The sequence below is a fragment of the Gouania willdenowi genome, chromosome 6 (assembly GCF_900634775.1).
Source record: "Gouania willdenowi chromosome 6, fGouWil2.1, whole genome shotgun sequence".
Taxonomy (NCBI): domain Eukaryota; kingdom Metazoa; phylum Chordata; class Actinopteri; order Blenniiformes; family Gobiesocidae; genus Gouania; species Gouania willdenowi.
The window spans coordinates 51,582,166-51,602,971 of NC_041049.1; the positions used below are offsets into that span (position 1 = coordinate 51,582,166).

General features: G+C 38.2%; 1 protein-coding gene across 1 annotated transcript in view; it reads left to right on the top strand.

Moving 5' to 3' along the window:
• The window catches only part of tmtc2b (transmembrane O-mannosyltransferase targeting cadherins 2b), a 99,533-nt gene that overhangs the window by 25,185 nt on the left and 53,542 nt on the right, over nucleotides 1-20,806 (top strand). The window contains exon 2 of the mRNA XM_028451168.1: nucleotides 11,565-12,141. Within this exon, the coding sequence (XP_028306969.1) occupies nucleotides 11,565-12,141 (577 nt within the window). The remainder of the gene's footprint in view (nucleotides 1-11,564; nucleotides 12,142-20,806) is intronic.

Below are 20,806 nucleotides of genomic sequence, written 5' to 3' on the forward strand. Positions count from 1 at the left end.
ACAGATGCTGTACACGGATGGTCACACCCTTTACAATGTTTTAGGAACTTTTTTTCCTTTCGTTTTTTTTTTTTTTTTTTATCAGGCCAATACAGTGTTTTGTGTTTAAACTGAATTAACTGCCCACGCTGTTTAGTAACTGAATATACTAAAGATGTCAGGAGAATATTTCCTCTCCAGATGTCCTAATGATGCACTCATCAGCTCTCACCACCTCGCTTTTTACAAGGTGCTCCCGATGAGAGCCAGATGGACTGTTCTTTTACGCAAGCTGAGCAAAATGGTCCAATGCCACCAATGTGAGGACATACTGGGCCTTTTTCTTTTCCATGATGGAGGGTACAAATAACAAAAGGCAGGTGAAAACAGACTTTATAATTAGCAGCGGTGTGGCCAGATCAAGCCTTTAGTTTTTCTGACAAGTGGGAAAATGTCTGTTTTTACTCTGCTCCAGGTGTGGAAAACATACCCCATTGATAGTTGTATGTTTTTAGTGGGAATTTAGAGATTAACCTGTAACAAACCAGTGGTCTTCAAACATTTATCTTTCGTACCAACTTTAAAGCAAAATAAAACTGATATTAAAGAAGATAAAAAAAAAAAAAAGAGTTGTGTGTTTAAAACTATAAATAAATCTTTTGCCAATTCTTTAGTTTTTTTTCGTGGATTAAATAGGAAATGTTAAACACCTAAGCTATTTTAGTATAAATTACCATTAAATAATGATTGTTATAGATGCGTACACAAGCAAATGGCTCATCATTTCTTTTTTAGTGTTGTTGACTACTTTAATAGAGACACACATGCTAATGTTACTGGATGGTGTGTAATTTAAACTGTCTGAGTCGACTCAGGTCCTGGTAAAATAGTTATAGATGGGCAATATTATCGGCCCACTGATATTGGTCGGTATTTGTCATGAAAGGTCATATTGGTTGATGGTATCTGTTTTTTCACCAATATTTGTTATTCATTTTTCCCCTTCCATTTCTACATTTGTTTTCATAGGTTGTAATTATTTATTTATTTATTTTTTGGACAAATATCCGTGTTTTATTTAAAAAAAATAAAAAATATTCTTTATAGCTGGTAGTTTGTAAATGGACTTGATTTACATAGCGCTTTATCTCCACCAACGTAGTCTCTAATTTCTTCACAATATCAGCTCATTCACTCATTCACACATCAATAAGACAGAGCTGCAAGGCGTTAGTCGACCATTGGGAGCAACTTAGGGTTCAGTGTCTTTCCCAAGGACACGTCAACACAGGTTGATCAAAAGACGACCCCTTTACCACCTGCGCCACGGTCGGCTAGTATATATCGCTATAAACACATTCATGCTACTATTAGTATCTACCCCCCTCACTTGACTACATTGTCAGTGCTACTTTAAGTATTTCGTCTTCTTCATTTGATGCGCCGTGCTGGCATTTTGATTTAAACCCTACAGCATATCCCGTATATCGTGTGAGCCGATAGTGGATAATGCAGCACTAAAGCCTGTGGTATAAGATTCCTGCTCACCAAATCAGGGTAGGAGAGGATATGGAATGACGTAGGTATTCCTCCTCGCCTTCCTTCCCCCCCCTTGATTGTCAGATCTCTAAGGCTTTAAAGGTCAGCTGCTCCGCTTCGTCGACCCTAATTCCTTAAGAAAACCCTTCCTAGGGAAAGACACACTCGTGCTCCCTTTCCCTTTTGGATGGCTGACCTGGAAAGAGTGCTGGGAGCAGCTGACGTAGACAGAGGCGCTGAAGAATATTTAGATCTGATGAAGGACGCGAGTCCATCTGTTTCCTGCTGCCGTGGACTCTCGCACTGAAGACTAATGAATAAACGGAAGGATGAGTCACAGCTATATTTTCACGTTTTGACAAGGATTTCTGCTTGAGTTGAAACAAAACTAAAATATTGACTCCAAGTGAATCCTAATGTTAGGGACTGCTCTAAACAGATAAACACAGACTTAAAGGGTAACTAGGGACTTTTCTATCTGCAGTCATAGGCAGTTAGGTCTTTTGTTGAAATGTAGGCCACCAAAGCATTATGTTATCTTCTTCTTTTCCTTTTGTCTTGTTAATCATCCCCACACTTATACTCAGCCTTTCTCTCTTCTTTAGCCCTGTCTTCTTGTTTATCGTTCTCCAACACCTGTCAAATCCTAAACCTACGCAGGCATGCTCCTGTGACCTTTTTAATGCTCTTCTCCCAACATGGCCAATGCCTTTGTTCTTTCTCAGAGCGTTTCTAGCCAGGTTTTTAGCAATCAGCGAAGGGGCATCCGTCTTCCCATTCAAAGAGGCGTGGTGCGTGCTGGGTGCCATTATAGACCACACACGGTTGTGCCTCGGAGCCCCACCAGGACAAACCAAGACACACAGTCTTGGTTTGTGGGGACAAGCCCAGGCTCTGCTTCCTGTCCCGTCAAGCAGCCCATCACTCGTTCTTCATAGCAGCCTTTTGTTCAGGCCTTTTGACCGAGCTTGAGCTCTGCTTGGGTCTTTGTCCGTCTATATGGAGGTCCACAGCCTCTGCATTTACCAGCTCTCCTTTGTTCCCCCCACCTACAATATGCCACCAACAAGTATCCCAGTAATGCAATTATTGCCTTGTTTTTACTGTCAGTGAGAATGTGACTGTTTAAAAAAAGTCAAAGGTATAGTGATATGGACCATCCTATCAAGACAATAATTTTATTGTCTCTCCTGAATGAGGAAAATCAAATTAAAAGGAACCCTTACATAAAGTACTTGTTTTTTGAATGTCAATTTACCAATTTGTTAACATTATGCCGTTTTACATAATTCTAAGTAGATTTGTGGCCCATGCCCTCATTTTGAACAAACTTCTTTTAGTCTCAGAGAGCTGTTCACCATTTTTCAGAATAGTGGAATGTGTTTTTTGTTTTAATTTGAACTGCAGAAGTCCATCAAGCTTGACCTAAAAGAACAAAAACCAGACATGAGTCGGTTCCATGGTAGTTGTCCCAAAACTCAATCCTGTCTTTATGACGCCACATCCAATAACATTGCTGAGTTTAAAACCATAAAACTTTGAATTCACAATTCACGCCTTATTAGGTTCCTGTTTTTTATCTTTAGAGCGAGGTCTTTTGACTTTACTTCACTGAGATTTCTTTTTTTTTTGTAGTGGACCCCTGGCTAATTCAAAAAACTTCTGCCAAGGCCTGTGGTAATGGTACCACCCTGACACAGGATATTACTCTTGCTCTACCATCCATATTTATTTGAAATTTAATGCTCCATGTCTAACATCAATAGGAATATCATAGTCTGTATCCTAAAAATGAACGTGTTTTCTATTTGGGAAAGTATATTACTCCAGGTTGAACATGGAACATGAAAGTTATGGTTGTTTATGATGGTTTTTTCACAACTCAATATTGCATTGTACGGACAAACATTGGTCGATTTCTTCCTGTTAAAAGGGAGTTGTTTCTTCTCATTGTCACTAAATGCTTGTTCATGTGGATCTTGTTGGGTTTTTTCTTTGTTATTATGAATTTTATATTTTTATAAGCACATTGAGATGACTTTGTTGTAAATTGCGCTATACAAATAAAATTGAACTGAATTGAATTATTAGTTGTTGATTTTAACGGAGCATGTGTTTTTCAATAAACTTCTATATATTCTAATGCAATGTGTGTTGTGCTCTAGTTGCTGTATGTTGCATGTTAAAACAAGGTAAAACGCCAAATTGAAACAGTAACAATAACTATATACTATTAATATATCATCATTATATTATTATATATTTTGCAAAAACAACCACATTTGAGTTACAATATATCTTTCTACAAATTATTTAGGGTATTAAATTATTAACTTTGGTTTTTATGTTTTATTGGATAAACTTAATCTGTTTATTTACTTGAAATTTTTACTTGAAATTTTTTAAATTTAGCTTTTAATTTTTTAGTTTGACCTAAATTAAAAAGCTTGGAGCTTTTAAGGAGCTCAAAGTGCCACTAAGGAGCTTTTCACTACATTGCATTCAGTCTGTATATATAAAAAAAAAAAAAGAAACACACACACACACAGCCTTTCTAACTGTTGCATTGTGGTTTCTGTGATTTGGGAGCTGTAAACTTTTAAGTACATAAATGAGGTCCTTTGCAGAATGCAAATTGACACCATGTGAAAAACAAAGCATTTTAAATACATAAGAGGCTATTTGGGTTACTCTTGGTCGTGTTTATTGGTTCACAAAGTAGGGCAGTGTCACGCAACCTTGAGAAGTGGTGATTATTTTGCGATTGTTCTGTGTTTGTAAAGGACATCACGACATGCTCGGGGACTACAATTCAAAACAATGATTTATGACAATGAGTTATATTTTCTCATGCCATTATCTTATTTTCCAGCTCACTGTTACTTTATAATACTGTAAACCAAGTGGAAGCTGATGGCAGATGAGTTTCGTGAGGCACATAAAAGATAGTGCTGAAGCTTTACCTTATTTCCTATTGCTCCTCTTGGCCCTGATTATCTGGCATTAGTGAAAAGTAAATGAGCCCGTTATATCCGGTATTTAAGTTTAGTCTCTTATAGAAAGATCAGAAACACCAAAGCCCCGTCTTTCCACGTAACCACTGACAGCCTCAACACACACGTGGCAGGGGCTCTTGAAGTACTCAGCTACATGTGCCTTCAATTATGGGCTGAAATGGAACCCCACATGGGTGAGTCTTTAAACCTAGAAGCTTGGTTAGGAGCAGTGTGAGAACACTGGCCTGTTGTTGTTGGAGTATCTAATGAGATCATCCAGAGGATCATCCTTGAACAATGACATTCGTAATTTGGATAATTATTTGTGAATATTAGCCATAGCTCGATAAGCGAAGATGCTTTCATATTGTGTTCCACTCATTGCTTTGTAGAAAACAGATACACAACTGATGTATGGTTTGAACTTTACAGCATGACCGATTAATCGGGCCCTTTTTCTGTAACAAATTAATCAACATTAATCAATAGCCGGCTGATTTGGGCTATAATATGTAACTGATGTATTAATGTATACCGATGTGTTCTGTGGCTTTGTGCTTTGCTTCTTAGTTAGTATCTTATTTTGGGTGTTATATAATATATATACAGTATTTTTACTGTTCATTTACAGTATATCCTTTGTATACTGTAACAGTGTTATTATTTCATATATTGACTGATAGACCGGATGTCCGCAGGCGCCGATAAATCGGATATTGTTTTTTTAAAACCTCAAATATCGGTGTCAGCCATAAAAATCCAATATCTGTCAGGCTCTATTGAAACTATCATCTAACTCAATTCATTCTGGATGTGTTCCTAAAGATGTCCTTCCAATTTGCCGTATTGGTCCTCATGGCTCTTTCATCTTTGATTGCACAAAGCTTCTGCAAAATATCCACTAAGCACTTAGCCTGCAGGAGTATAAGCTCCTTGAAATGTTGCCTACTCTATTTCATATCTACGCTGTGATATCTGCAAAAATAATTGAAATGAGACACAGCTGTTAAAATGCTGAAGCTTTAAGGTCTAAGAGCCACTAAAGATGTCCTTTTCTTTCTGCTCGACTGGCATTCTTAAAGGCCCTTCCTGCACTTAAGTCTCCTTGCAATAAACATCAGGGTACAGACTAGAGGCCTTTGTGGTGATGGCCCATGATTTAGGCTCATCCTTCAGGGTTGCTGTGTCTTCCAAAGTGCCCCATGCAAAGGGGTCTGGATGGTGGAAACAGTGGATTGATGAGCTTTTCATTCATGAGCTACTTTGCCACGGTGGCCTGGGTTTTGGTTTACATCCTGTTCTGCTGGTGCTATTCATATGTTGCGGGTTTCACTGAACCCCTCTATGGGTCAGAATCCCACAAACTCAAACCAGAATGTCTAACTGGCCAAATAGTAGCACGGGCCTTATAATTCTCACATACAACATGACCACAAGCCTTGGAAAAGACTCCTACGTAGGTCTCCTTCGCTATGTGAAAGGAAAAACACTCTGACACAAGAGGAGGAACAAATCAAACTAATTTATTACAGTGTGGCCGAAAAGGTCAGAGCACGACAAAAGCCTCCTGTTGTGAGGAGGGGTGCAGTGGAGTGGCCCCCTCCTTGCTGAGCCATGGTAACTTCCACAGCATTAGACATGGGTCAGTCTGGAGGTGGAAGACAGAAGCAGAACTGGTTTAAGAACAAAAACCTCTTCATTCCTGTTGTTTGTCTGTGTTGATTTAACGAAAAACAAACTATTTGTTTTAGTTTTCAATTTTATGGTTGAGCAAACTCAAATCCTGAGAGAATGTAACCATTTCTTACACATTAAATAATATATTTAATTACAAATTAAACGGCTATATTTTATATAGAATTAATTTGTTTGCACTAACTAATTTATGCCAGTCAGGTTTTTTTAAGAGTCATAAATCACAAGACATTTATGAAATAATTTCCTTTATTTCAAAAAAAAGTATTAATTATGTGTTAATTATGGCTCATTTATTCAAATTTAACATATCTTTATGTTACCAAAGCATGAATTAATTTCACATTTGCATTTTCTTGGCAAGTCAACAATGTCAAACAAGCTATTATTTTAATTCTAGTCTATATTGTCATTAGTTTTTACTTTTCAATTCATTTTCATATTCACAGCTTTAGTTTTGCACGTTACTACAAGGAAATGAAACTTTTATTGTATACTTTGGCTAATTGTCAAACATTAGCATGTTTGTGTTGGTATTCCAATGTTAGATCACTTCATAAATAATATAGCACTGTCTTTAACTTGTTTTCAATGCAAAAATAAACTTTTGTAAAATGGAATTTTCCAGTTGTCATAGACAGCAAGTTCAGAAAATAAACTAAAGTAGCAATAAAGTAAGAAATATTGGGTAAGAAATAGCCCTATTGTGTACTTACTGGCACCTACTGGGTGTGAGGGCTGTGATTCCCTTTTTTGTGAAAAATCAATATTATTTTTTTTAAGAGACGTTTACCTTTGTATTGATTGGGTTTTAATTTATTGAGGGCTTGTAGGACTGTTTTGCCAATAAGACACGCCACTAAAGCTCAACGTAGTTAAAAGTATGAAATCGATTCTTCGTCAAGAGTCAGTGAAGTAAGAGTTAGGGCCGGAGTAAAAGTAGTATGTGCGTGAGGCCGAGGCCTACAGGAGTGACCAGCAGGTCTTTGCTGTCCTACCACAGCCCTGCACGATGACACATTTATTAGATACAATATCGGAGCATATATATCACTCTGCTCCGCTCTGCATGAGTAGCTCCTGTAATTGACTTCTAAACCTGGATTCAACCATAAACATCACACGGCTTGATCTTCAGTTTGGAATGTTTGTTCTGCTGAGAGTGATTTAGGATTCGTTGGTCAAGTATTCCAACATTTGTTCAAAACAGAATCAAAATGTGAAGATGTTCAGGAATAAATACAATTGCACGTTTGGTTTCATCAGCCAGGGCATTGGATCTTCTTTGGGATTGAAGAAGTAGTCTGTTACAAAAGCTGCTCTGGCTGGCTTAAAAGAAGTGTGGCTAATTGCTTGGTTGGTCGTGCTGTTCGGTTGGTTAGCACTGGTGATCAGCATTCATGTCATGCCTTTCAGTATTTTCTGGGATCTTTGCAATTGTGGACAAGGTTGTGTCCTCCAGATCAAGTCACTGCAGTGTTTGCTGGTTCACGGTGTTATAAAATGGAGAGAGGATCTAAATGTGGAGCAAAGCAAATAGTCATTGGTACTCTATTGTGGGGAAACCCAGAGGAGGGGCCTGGAAAGCTGATAAAGACCCATTTATTTAGCATTTTCTGCAGCTCTATGGTTATATGTGCTATTCTTGGTTATTTTGGTGCAAAATCGATCTGTTTGGAATGTATTTCTGAATTCATGCTTAAGTGCATGATCTTATTGTCCTCTCCTCAGCCTATTTTAGCTCTGAATATTTTAGTTTTCCATATTTTATTTGGACTCCTTTGAATGTAGGCTATGGTAGCATACCCATGGGAGGAAACATTAGACAAAGAGAGATCCGGAAAGACTGACTGATCTACCCTCACGTCTCTGTGGGCAGTCCAAAAATACAGCTGTGCTTCTTTTAGACAATAAATCTGGGTGATGACATGAAGTTGGCAGACTCTTGCTCCCTTCTCCGATATCCCCACAAGTTTAGACTTAATTCTATTTTGAATACTGTCACCAATTACTTCTTTTTTCTACCTTTGCAATGGAAATTATTCTGCATTGTCAGTGGTTTAAAACTTTTATATTTAGTTTTAAGATAATCGGCTTTAATAACATGTATCTAATGCAAAACTGTATATTATCTGAATTCAAAATTTACTGCATGATCAAACACTGCCACCCGAGCGTTTGACCATGAAATATTGGTAAGAATAAAGTAAAAACAAACTTTCGAGAGGCTATTTCAACCTTTTAAATCTTTTCTATTTCAAGCAAATGATCTTCGATTTATTGATCTATGAGGCCTACACTGTCTTTATCTGATGAAAAAAAAAAAAATATATATATATATATATATATATACAGTATATATATTGCCACCAACAGCTTTAAGTGTGGTAAGTCCATTGCCTTAAATTATTCTGTGACTTTGGGTTTTCAAAACAGATTCATCCTTCATCTCGTTTTTCTCGTGCCGTCATATTCAATTCATTGGAAAGTGTTAAGGGAAAAGCCCGATGACATGTCCTATGTGTTCAATATCCTTAAAATCTAGCCTAATCTCTCATCTGCTCTCACTGCTTGGTCTCCGCACTGTAGAGCAAATCCATTTTCAATTTTAATTCAAAGTCCCCTGTGGGGCTGAGGATGGGAGCTTTTTCTTATTGGTTCTCGCTATCGTTCTCTATCTATGGCTTCATTTACATTGCAAGTGTACAGCTGTGGAGATCAACAGGTTAACACCTTCTTGGTTATTTCACTTTTTAATGGAAAAGCTTGTCGCAATCTGACAATCGGTTTATAGTTTTAACAGCATTTCAATCTATACCCAATCCCCTCTCTAAAAAGATGAAAACTAGAAGGCAAGAAGACTGCCAGCATTAGATGAAGTGTAAAAAGTAGAGTAGAGGTAGAGTTTTTTATATATATACACTGACTAGAGAAAGGCTTCTCCAGTCAGTGGCCACATTGTTCCTTAGGGAATCATTGTGCCGGCCGGTGGTTTGGGGGAGGAATGTGCTCCCGGCTGGAAAAAGCTTGTTGTACACAGATACGTCCGCCATGCTGCCAGAAACGAACCTTGCCAATAGCTGAAACTCGATTTTCCTCCTCTTGGCTTCTTAGCTCACAGACGAGTGGGGGTTTCTTCATTGTGAAGACAGTCAAAGTTTAATGATTAAGTTAGGACTGGGGAGTGTGGGCAATAATAATAAGATTGAAATGAAATTGAATGAATTATCTCATTCCTCTAGGCAAAATAGTTGTTGTGGAGTTGTTGGAGAAGTGACATTCCACTCCTTTTTGCATCCCTCTTTTACATGTTTGTTCATCAGTATTTGTATAGCCTATGTTGTAGATACAAAGAGGGACACAGGAAGTAAAAGCTCTAAAGCAGGTGTGTTTTAGTTCAGGCGCAAAAGGTTGAGGTCAAAAAGGCCTCAGATAATATGCGGGAAAACAAAAGATTTTCAGAATAAATTAAGGAAAATTGCAGGACTTTGAAATAATTAGAATTTTTTGCAATATTTTAAGATTAAAAATGACTGCCATCATGTGATCTTGGCATGGAAAAACTGTGAGCCCTGCAAATACTGTGGAGTTTTGTTGAATTTGCAGGGCTCGAGACTGCGACCAAAATGGTGTGTGCGAGTGAAAATTTCATCTGGTCGCATCTGTACGAGTGCGTAGGGTGTCCTTATTTTGAAAATCCAAAAGGAGGAAACAGGAAGTGCAAGCTGAGGCGTTCGGGCACGCGTAGCAACAGAGCGCATGGGGCGCGCGTTTATCTGACCTGGGGAGCGGGGACAGGGGAAGAGCGTGCCCCTCCCCGCCCCGCTTTAAAAAAAAAAAAAGGGTGTGATCACATTTTGTGCACCAGTGCCACCTCTGGAAAAGTTTGTGTAGAACCTTGATTTGTGTATTTGGAAGGACAAAGACATCTACAACTTAATTAGCTTGTAGTTTTCACAATGATACATTTTTTGTCACTTTTATTTTCATCTGTGGGCTGAAGTGGATGCTATAATGGGTCACATTTGGTCCCCAGGCCTTGAGTTTAACACTCAAAAGGAAGGTGGCCTGAATTTCATTGACAGTAGTATTTTTGTGTAGCTTTGAGGGAGTATATGTCTGGCTCCAGTGGCTTCTCCACCCTGTGCCTCAGAAAAAGGACACGCTTGTCTCCAAAATGGCTTTGAGAGGTAATTGAACCATAAATGCAGTTATGTGAACGTCTTGTGGTGGAAGGAAGATCTGACTTGACAAATGGGCCAGAGAAAATAAGCTGGTGTATCTGAATCAGAAAGTAGTGCTAGCCACTCTTTATCCTGTTGGTGGATGACTTGATCCTCTATTATAGAATGAAGATGAAGAAATCTTATCATTATGTGCTGAGAGTTGAGCCAGATCTACCACACAGAACTTTGTTGGTTTTTTATCATAAAGACAGGATGAGGTGTTATCTATCAGAGCTTCAGAACAAGATGGATAACAGTTCATTTCTCTTGATCTAGTCCCATTTTTGCATTTCTCAATCCATCTCCTTGAGCTATGTATGGAAGCTAATTAGTACTATTGTGAGGAAAGCTTACAGCCGGGTGAACCTCACTTGTCATCACATACCATCCTTTGCCAACTTCTCTGCTTTCAGTAATCATCTTCTCTCATGGGAAGCTTGTTAAGGACATCATCAGTTGTAACTACTTGTCATTCCATCACTTCTTTCTTTTCACAACAATTAAATAAGACTGTTGGGATTGCTGTCCAATTCATAACGCCTAAAAGGCTATCCCCACAGCTACAGAATCTGGTTTATTTACCAGCATTTAAAGGGATTACACATAATTAATCGTGACAAATATAGCAATGTTCCTTTAGTTTATTCTAAAGCCGGTAACGGACTTGGCATTTTTTTATGGCTAATAAACAAGTTCATTCCCTAAATACATTTACTACATTCTCACTACGCCTTACATAGCCAATGGTTTCCATATTGCATGCCTATGTTTTTTGGTCTGGGTGTGCCACTTTCACTTAATCCCTGTCTGCAACTTTTAAAGATGTGGCTGTGGTGGCAACACTGTCCAGAGCTCACCCTGTGATTTTTTTTGTTTGTAAATCCTATCTGGCCGCACTCTTGAGCTAAACCTGGTAGTAAATGTAAACCTTCATTTTGACTTTCACTGCGAACTATGTTTACGTGTAGTGGTTTTATTTGATGGGGCTGGATGGTAAAGTAGCCAGGCAGCAAAGCATGTAAGCTAAATTGAACTGACATAAATGTCAACAGTAAGCATTGCCCAACTATTCACTAAATACTTTGGAGAAGTCCTTTTCCTTTACTAACTTTTTTTGTTCTTTCCACAGCCGTGCAATCAAGACTAACCAGGACCTGCTTCCAGAAACTCCCTGGACAAACATCTTCTACGATGACTTCTGGGGAACTTTACTCACGCACAGTGGAAGCCATAAGTCTTACAGACCGCTCTGCACGCTCTCCTTCCGCCTTAACTACGCTGTGGATGGACTGGATCCTTGGGGTTACCACCTGGTAAATGTGCTCCTGCACAGTGCCGTGACTGGACTCTTTACCTCTTTAGCTTGTCTGCTGATTGGAGAAGGACTCTGGAGTTTACTGGCAGGCTTGCTGTTTGCTTCCCATCCGATCCACACTGAGGCAGTGGCAGGCATCGTTGGCCGGGCCGATGAAGGGGCTGCCCTTTTTTTCTTGCTTTCTTTGTTGTGTTACATAAACCACTGTAGACTGAGGGGCCATGCTGGATTTTGCCGACTCATGGCCTGGTTCCTGGGCAGCTTGGGGTGTGCTGCTTGCAGCATGCTGTGGAAGGAGCTTGGGGTGACCGTCCTTGCCGTGTCAGCATTGTACGACATCTGCGTATTTCACAGGCTCAAGTTGCGGCAAATCATCATGCTCGTATACAAGGTAATTGGTTTGTTTTAATAAAGTGGGGTTCATTTTCCTCAGGCTAACATTTTAACTACTGCACACCTCCAGGAAGCCGAAGTTGAGAAACATGCATTATTTCTTTCTTGATCAGGTAATACAATGTATTAGAAAAAAATCTACTAAATTAACAATTAAGTCATTGTGGCTTAGGTGGCAGAGGGGTCGTCTTCTGATCAAGAGGTTGGAGGTTCGAGTCTATACCTGTCTGTGCATCGAAGTGTCCTTGGGCAAGACACTGAACCCCAAGTTGCTCCCATTGGTCGACTAGCGCCTTGCATGACAGCTCAGTCCCATTGGTGTGTAAATGGGTGAATGAGCTGATATTGTAAAACACTTTGAGATTACTTCAGTGTAGGGATAAAGCGTTAAATAAATCAAGTCCATTTACCATCTAATACATGCACTATTGGCTTTGTTCAGGTGGTTTTATGGTGTCCATCTACCAAATGCACCTTTTAAATTGAGTTGCACAAGAACAGCAATGATTTTTTTCTTTTAAAGGGGAAAAACTGAGAGCATAAAAGTGATGGCCTCTTTAGATCTTCTCTCTGCTTTGGAGCTACCCAGCCATTAACAAGCCATTTTTCCTGAAGTACTCCTGTCAGATGAACTTACTGTTAGCTGTCCAGCTGACGCGACATCCATGACTCTCGACCCATCATAAGAAATTTAATGAGATGTCTGCACAATTGTGACCAACGGGCTTCATAGCTGAAAAGAAACCCCCCACCTATTAGGAAATGCCATTTGGCAAGGATTTAGAGAAAACAATTTTAATTGGAGTAAAAATCCATCACCTCTTTTGATGCTCAGCACAGAGTGGTCTTGCTTCAAATGATAAAAGTCTTGCTTGGTTTGTATGTCTTTCAGAATATTGTTATCCATTATTGTGGTAGACAAGTCTTCTAATAATTCATCTGGCAGGACTAGACTAAAGAGGAAACATGGCCAAAGTGACGAGAGGAAGAGCATGCCTCAAAGCTTGACGGTTTTTAGCTCTTGGATGGAATGTCCAAAGATCCTGCTGATTCGATTGTCTTTGGGATAATTTTTGGCTGCAGATTACAGTGGTTGCTTTCATGATTTGCCATTGTGGTGAACTAAATTGCCAAGATTCTCCCAGGAGCAGCTGTATAGTCTATTACTGCCAGCTTTTCAAGCAGGGTGTTTTCAAATCTACTCTCATTTTTGTTGAGTTTTCTATTATTTCTTCTTCAACCTAATTCTGATTATTTAATCAATATGCCACATTACACCCTACGTAATTAGGGCCTCCGGTTTTCTGTGATCGAGGAAACCGGATGGAGAAAATGGTCAATCACATTCTGAAATGGAAAACATGAATATGAACTTGAAAAAGCAATCAGATCTGTTTTTGTTTTCTCTCCCTTTATTGAAAATGGGCCCCAACACAACACGGAAATGCCTTGCATGTATGTTTTGGGACAATATTGCACATTTGCATCTTAATTTTCACCAGAAAATTGATAACTGTTGACAAACTGACGATTATGTCCAATTCCGCCCATAATCTTGTCAAAATCTTGCGCTATGTGTTTGTCTAATGACAATGTTATCCATCCTGTGATTGAAGAGGAATGCACAGCTTCATCTGAAGTCTGTTTTTAATGTGTTGTGATGAACAAGTGGTTTGTATTATTATAACTGCATTCAAATCTGTAAAGGTACTGGTACAAAGACAAAGAAAGGTCGAGCTGAAGGTGTATTAATTAAACTAGTGGTCATTTTACATGGTGACATCGCAACAGAAGCATCTATAATCACAGAGCTGCACGGGGATTCGAGCATATGACGCGTTTCCATGGTATTTTTCCCGTTAAGTTGAACAGATGGCTGAGGGTCTAGCTGTGGGGTTAACATTGCTCTTGCGATTTAATTTGGTGTGATTGCAGCGTAATCCTCCCAGTTTCTGTAAATCACCTGAAGCGTATAAAATGTAAAATGAATAACAGTAGTTGACTCTATTATCCCCTCTATTAGTATGTTTGATATGATTTCGGGAAGTTTATTAGCCAGTAAAGTCATCTAAATGGGAAAAAACGATGAAACAGAAAGGAAACATGGAAATAAATGGAAAAGTTTGATGTGACGCGGAAATGGGTAAACCCTAATACAGAATTTGAGAAATTACGAATGGGAAAATTCTAGGTAAAACATGGCTGCAAACAATATTAGAGGATTATTTTCCCTTGCCTCAATGGAACTCAACAGTCACTTTGAATGATTGTTGACAAAGGGGAGTTCTTCTGGATGCCCTATATCAGGGGTCCAAGGGCTACCAGTTTAAAAAGAGCTTCTTAAATACTACATTTTCATGTTTTAATTAGAGGCTAAGGTAATAAGGAAGGCGTAGCAGGCTCTTAAAAAGGTCGGGATTGTTCAAGTTTCAACATGCAACACTTTATTTCTCCTAGTTTAATGAACTGTTTCATTTTCTACATTTCATACAAAATCCCCATGTTGCTATTTTATGAGCTACAAACAAACAACTTTTAACTAATCGTAAAACATGTAAAATTTGTAAAATCCACCTTGCGTTTTAAAGAAATACATTTTATTTATATCATATTACATACCATACCAGAACTCATACACCAAATCTGCAGCATTTAAAAATATTTGTCGCAATGTTTTCGTGAAAGTAAACATTTATAGATGGTTAATTTAACACTAAAACTTTATCACGTGCAGCAGTATTTAACTTTACTACATAATAAATACATATGTTATCTGTATTTATCTTTGTGAGTTTGAAACTTGGAAAGTTAATCAGATTTTAGATGTCGCTCATTGCTGACGACTAGTGTTCCTGAGGGCCACTCACATGGTCTGCCTGGTGCCTGTGGGGACCGTGTTGTTTACCCCTGCCCTATATGTTGTATATGCTATCATAGTGTCCTCTTTAAGGCTTGAGAGCTGATGTTTCGTCTCCTTCTTCTCGACTAAAGAAGCACTGTATGTATTGATAAAGGCTCGAAACAGTAACCATTGCCACGTCGCAGCTGTTTTCTTGTTTGGTTACAGACCAAATGTTTCTGTCACAGTGGATGACTGACAGGGTGTAATGACCTGCCACTACATTTTATCGCCAAGCTCTCCACCCAGCCAAAGCCATTTGACATTTACCATTAGTAATAGTGAAATGGACCTGTTTATCTGATTGTGGCTCACGGTCAATTACATTAGAGTTTTGTATCTGTTGTAAATCTCCATGGTGTCATTTTAGCTGTTGTGCACAGTTTTAAGGAGAAAGGCATTTGAAAGCTCCACTGCAATTCTTGGTACGTGCAGTCAGGGTAGGGCAAGGTAGGCAGTGCCTATCCAAAGGTGAATTGATATTTTGATTATTTGTTTAAATTGTAGTATAATTATATATTATTTATTTTTCCATTTCCGATAGCCTACAATACCTATACATTTGAACGAGTCAGCATTTTGTTCTTTTCATAGCCCAAATGACTAAATATCACAATTTACTATTTTACTAGTTACCATTTACGTAAAAAGGCAGCTCTCTACGCTGCCTTTGGACATAACCACGCTATGCTAAATGCTATACATAAGTTCACAGTGCATTAATGAATTGATAGAGCGTGGCTGCTATGTTCTCTAGCTAGTGGGTGGGGTAACACTACAGTCATGATGAACATGCTAGAAACGATAAAGAAACCTTCTTTTGAGTAAAAGCGACAGCTTTTAAAAGATGGGAGACCAACACCTGAGTTACCAGACCTCCAGCAAAGGTAAGGTCAGAAAATTGTTCGTATTTTTCACAGTGAATGGAAGGATTGGCTCCTCACTGAGGCTGTTCCGAGTTGTTGTTGTTGTCATTTTCTCCGTGTTTCTGTGTTTCCAACACAAACAACGGATGTGCTGCCGTGTCATGAGATATATCTTGTTGGAGAGTATGGAGGCTATATTAAATAATTGTTCATGTTTCTTTAATGGTGTTTTACAATCTTGATTTTGTTAGATGGCTAAATATTTGTTCACGTGAATCTTGTTGGGTTTTTTATATATGAAATTTATATTTGATGAGCGCATTGTGATGACTTTGTTGTAAATTGCGCTATACAAATAAAGTTGAATTGAATTGAATTAACACTTGCCAGCAGAAACATATGGAATTGTCATTGGTGTTGACATTGGTGGTCTCAATTTGCAACGCCCCGCCTACCCAACCCAAGTGCTCACGGCACGTCGCTGGAAGTCGATACCTTCCCTCAAGACTTTATACTGAGGCCTTTCTACATGTAAATGAGAAGTTAAAACTAATTCATGGGATGCTATATCCCTTAATATGTCATTGATGAGGTTTTCTTGTCGTGATGATTCAGGGTGAAGCTTTAGATATTAAAAATCCAAGTTGAGTTTTTCTTCCTTCTTGATGACATTGCTTCAAACTCAGAACATTAATTCTGTTTATTCCATTAATTTTCTGTGATCACTGAAAATCTGACATCCTAGTATACCAGAATGCCCTAGCTTTAGGGACAAGAGAGGGTTGGTAGGTTATTTTCGACCCACCCATGTCTTGTGATAGGCTACAGAGATTACAAAGGTCAAATTTATTGATCTAAGTCTTGTGAATTCTTCTGTCCACCTTTTTATTAGTTTGTTTTTTGGTGCTTAATCCATCAGTGTAAGTCTTTTACTTGGCCAATGATCTGATGTCTCCTTTTCCAACCATGTGCTGTTTGCAAAAGTAAAATGAAAGTGCATCATTAAATTGTTTACTTTAACCAAATTTGACTGTGCTGTTATTTAGTAGTTGCCATGTGTCTGATTATGTCTGATCATGGCAATGCCTTGTTGTGTGTTGAGCTACTTGAATGTTTAAAGCATTTAAATCGCGCGTAATTGACAAAGTTGCATGTTTAGCCTAACCACAATTTATGTGGAAAATCTTTTTTTACGAGACCAGTTTTCTGCACAGTGTTCATTGGGTTGTTTTTTTTGGTTTTTTTAAAGACACACAAAGAGACACACAAACTCCTCTAATTAGGGTTGGGATGATGCCTGATTTATGGGTAATGTGGGAAAATGTATCCCATAGCATAGTTATTTACTCTCTCAGACTTGGTGACATGTGTTTGCGAGTTGACAATAAAATAGATGTTTTGACGACGGAGTTGGTGAAGTTGGCCGACGGCGGCCACTAACAAGGAGAAAAACAAGATTTTTTTGGCGATATAAAACCCATAAAAGTCTACATGTCTGGTCTTTTACACCCTCTGGAGAAAGGAAAACACTTACCATTTTCTATAGAGCTTAACTCACTGTGGGGTTAACATTTATGACATCATTATGAACCACAACAATCGTTTAGGGACAAAGCATTAAAATCTTATGTTTCATAAATGCAAACAGAATACAGTAAATGTCTTATCCTGTTAATATCACATCAAAGCTGTACATCCATCACAACCACCCCACTATGTAAAATATAGGTTTAGGTAAAACCTAGAGACGTACATTAATTTTTGTTCTCACTCTGCTTGAAAACAGTGTAAGCTGTGAGCAGTGATTTGCAGAACTGGGATGAAACCCAGCTAGCCCATAGTAAATGTCAAAGTGACATATCACACCTCTGATATTCTGTTTGCACTTTTACTGATAGTGCAGGGTATTTGCTCCCGGCCTGTGTTTTAGCATGTGTGTCTAGAATAGTCAAGCTCAGATTTTACCTGAACGGAAAGCTCGGGCACCAAAAGTGAGGTAGGATGTACACAGTTCATTTTATTATTATCAGCAATTTTTATATAGCGCTTTTCTGGCAACCCAAAGTCCCTTTACAATGAAGGGAGCAGTGTTGGGGTTTGGTTACTTGCTTAAGGTCACCTCGGCAGTGCTCGAGAAGTGCCCTGGCACCTCTCCAGCGACCAAAACCACTGTTTTTTGGTCCGCACCGGGACCCAACCCATGTCCCTACAGACTGAGCCACTGCCTTGTCAGTACATACAAAAGAAAATGCATCACACACTTTGATTTGAGGAAGATGGCGTAAAGGGTAACACAACCCAACCCATACAGTCTTACCTGGGGCTCCACAGATGCTCTTATCTGCTCTAATGCCTCCTGTCACCATGTGATGAATGGAGTCTGGTGGACTCGGCGAGTGCCCCCTGCCCTCACCCACCTGCTTTCCACTGGGAGATACAGACTACTAAGTCTGGTGGGTACTGGGTAAGAGATTTGTATGATATGAAAAGCTCGGAAGAAAAACAAAGATTTGTATTACTGAGGCATGACTTTGAAAATGTATGCATTTATATAAAATGTATGTGGATATCTCACTAATTTCTTTATATATATATATATATATATATATATATATATATATATATATATATATATATATATATATATATATATATATATATTAGGATGGTTCACAATATGATGGTAAATGTAAAAGTTTTTCAAATTTTACCAGGTCGTATTTTGCCTTGTTGCTATTGACATTTTGAACATTTGTACATAAAAAATTTAGCTAATATTACGTCAGTAAAGCGTGGCACACTTTTTCACAATTTTTATCGCTCATCCGAAAAATGCGTAACTTTCACAGATATCAGAAACTTGAACGATATAAAGTTAAGTATAGGGATGTCCCGATACAACTTTCTCACTTCCGATATGATACCGAGATTGCAGCCTTGCGTATCGGCTGATACCGATATTGATCCAATACGATATCAGCATGAATCATACATATTTTTATTACTTATTTTGTAGTGTGGAATGTTAGAAAAGGCTTGATCAAGTGATGTCACTCAAACAGTGAACAATTGTCAGCAACAGTAGGTTACTTTGTTGGAGTGTGAACCACAGTCACCTATGGATAGAAGTGCTGGATCGGAAAATTTTATTGGAGAGGTTATATTGGTGATTTTAGATACAGTCCGATAAAATCCGATATCAATATCGGATTGAGACACCCCTAATCATTAATAGTCTCTCCCTGTATTTATATTAAATGAGTAAGAACATTAGAACAGTCCGAACAATATCCCTGAAAATAGAAAAAATGTCCACATTGTGAAAACGTGTCACCCCTAAATGTTCAGCAATTGACTCAATTTTTGGTAACAGATATTTACAATATCATTTGGAACAAGGCAAAAAGGGATCTGGCAAAATCTGGTGAAAATTAATTTTGTGAATCACCCTATTATATAATACACACTGGAAAATGAAACAAAGCTTAAATTATTATAATTATTTTACCATTTCACTTCAGAGCTACAAGTATTTGCCAGGCAACAAATACAGTATGTTTCTTACCGGTATCTACCGGTCTAAAAATTGTTACTGTAAATAGCTCACCACTTAATTCTTACCTCAGTGTTCTCCAAATTAGATGTTGTGTTGTAATAGTCCCTGTTGGCACATCCAATTGACTCTGAGTTTAGTGTGTTGTGCAAGACTACTTCCTCTTTTCTAATAAACCCAACACTGAGTTATTGCTTCATAATTACTGCTAGTGCAGAATTGTTCACGGCAAGAAAACTAATAACCAATATACATGCAGAGAGCCAGAGAGGTCTTTTAACCTTTGAACATTTTTACTTTGGGGTAAAATAAGGGCGAGTGCAGTCGCACTGATACAAAGTGACTGAGGCTGGGTTCATTTCAGCATCCCCTTCATCACAGATAAGTAAACCTGACAGGCACAATGCCAGCAACAGCCAATGCTGTCGACTTTGTCTATTGTGAAAAGAAATAGAAACCAAAATAAAGAATGAACAGTTCCCAGCCCCACCAATGACAAATACTTATATGTTATGCATCCCCCTGAATAATTTGACTTTTAGATCTTGTGTTTTGTGAAATGTTGTAATTTCATGTTCTTAATAACTTGAAAATGTATAGAACGTGTTCCACAACATATACACTATACCTCCGTTTCAATGTGATGGTCATCTGGCCTCAAATAAGCATTACATTTTCCAATAGGACATTGACTGTTAAATTTGCTGACTAATGATGATATATATATATATTTATTTATTTTTTCCAAAGGTCTTTTCCTGAGCAAACACTAAGCAGGATGACTAAAACTATCATCAATAAAAAACGAGGCAAAGTTTATCCTAAAAACTGAAATAATCAAATCTAACAAAGGGTGTTCCGATAAATCTTTTTCAAATCTGATACATTACCGATATTGCCACCTTGAGAATTAGTCGATATCGGACTGGTACAACATTAGCACGGATCACACATAATTTTGTTACCTAATTTTGTAGTGTGGAATGTTAGAAAAGGTTCAATAAAGTGATATTGATCAAACAGAGAACAATAGTCAGCAACAGTAGTATGAGGAAAACTGATCTATTGATTATTAACCAATGGGTTACATCGCATTGAACCTTGAACATGGTAATATTCTACAATTAAATAAAATAAATAACTTAACCTCAAAAGTAACCTCAGAATAACAACACATGTATCGGAGATTTTAGATGCAGGCAGATATAATCCGATACTCGTTTTTTGCTGATATTGGACCAATATCTCAGTGTTTTTCAACCTTTTTGAGCCAAGGCACATTTTTTCATTGAAAAAATCACGAGGCACACCACCAGCCAAACATGTTAAAAAATGATACTCTGTA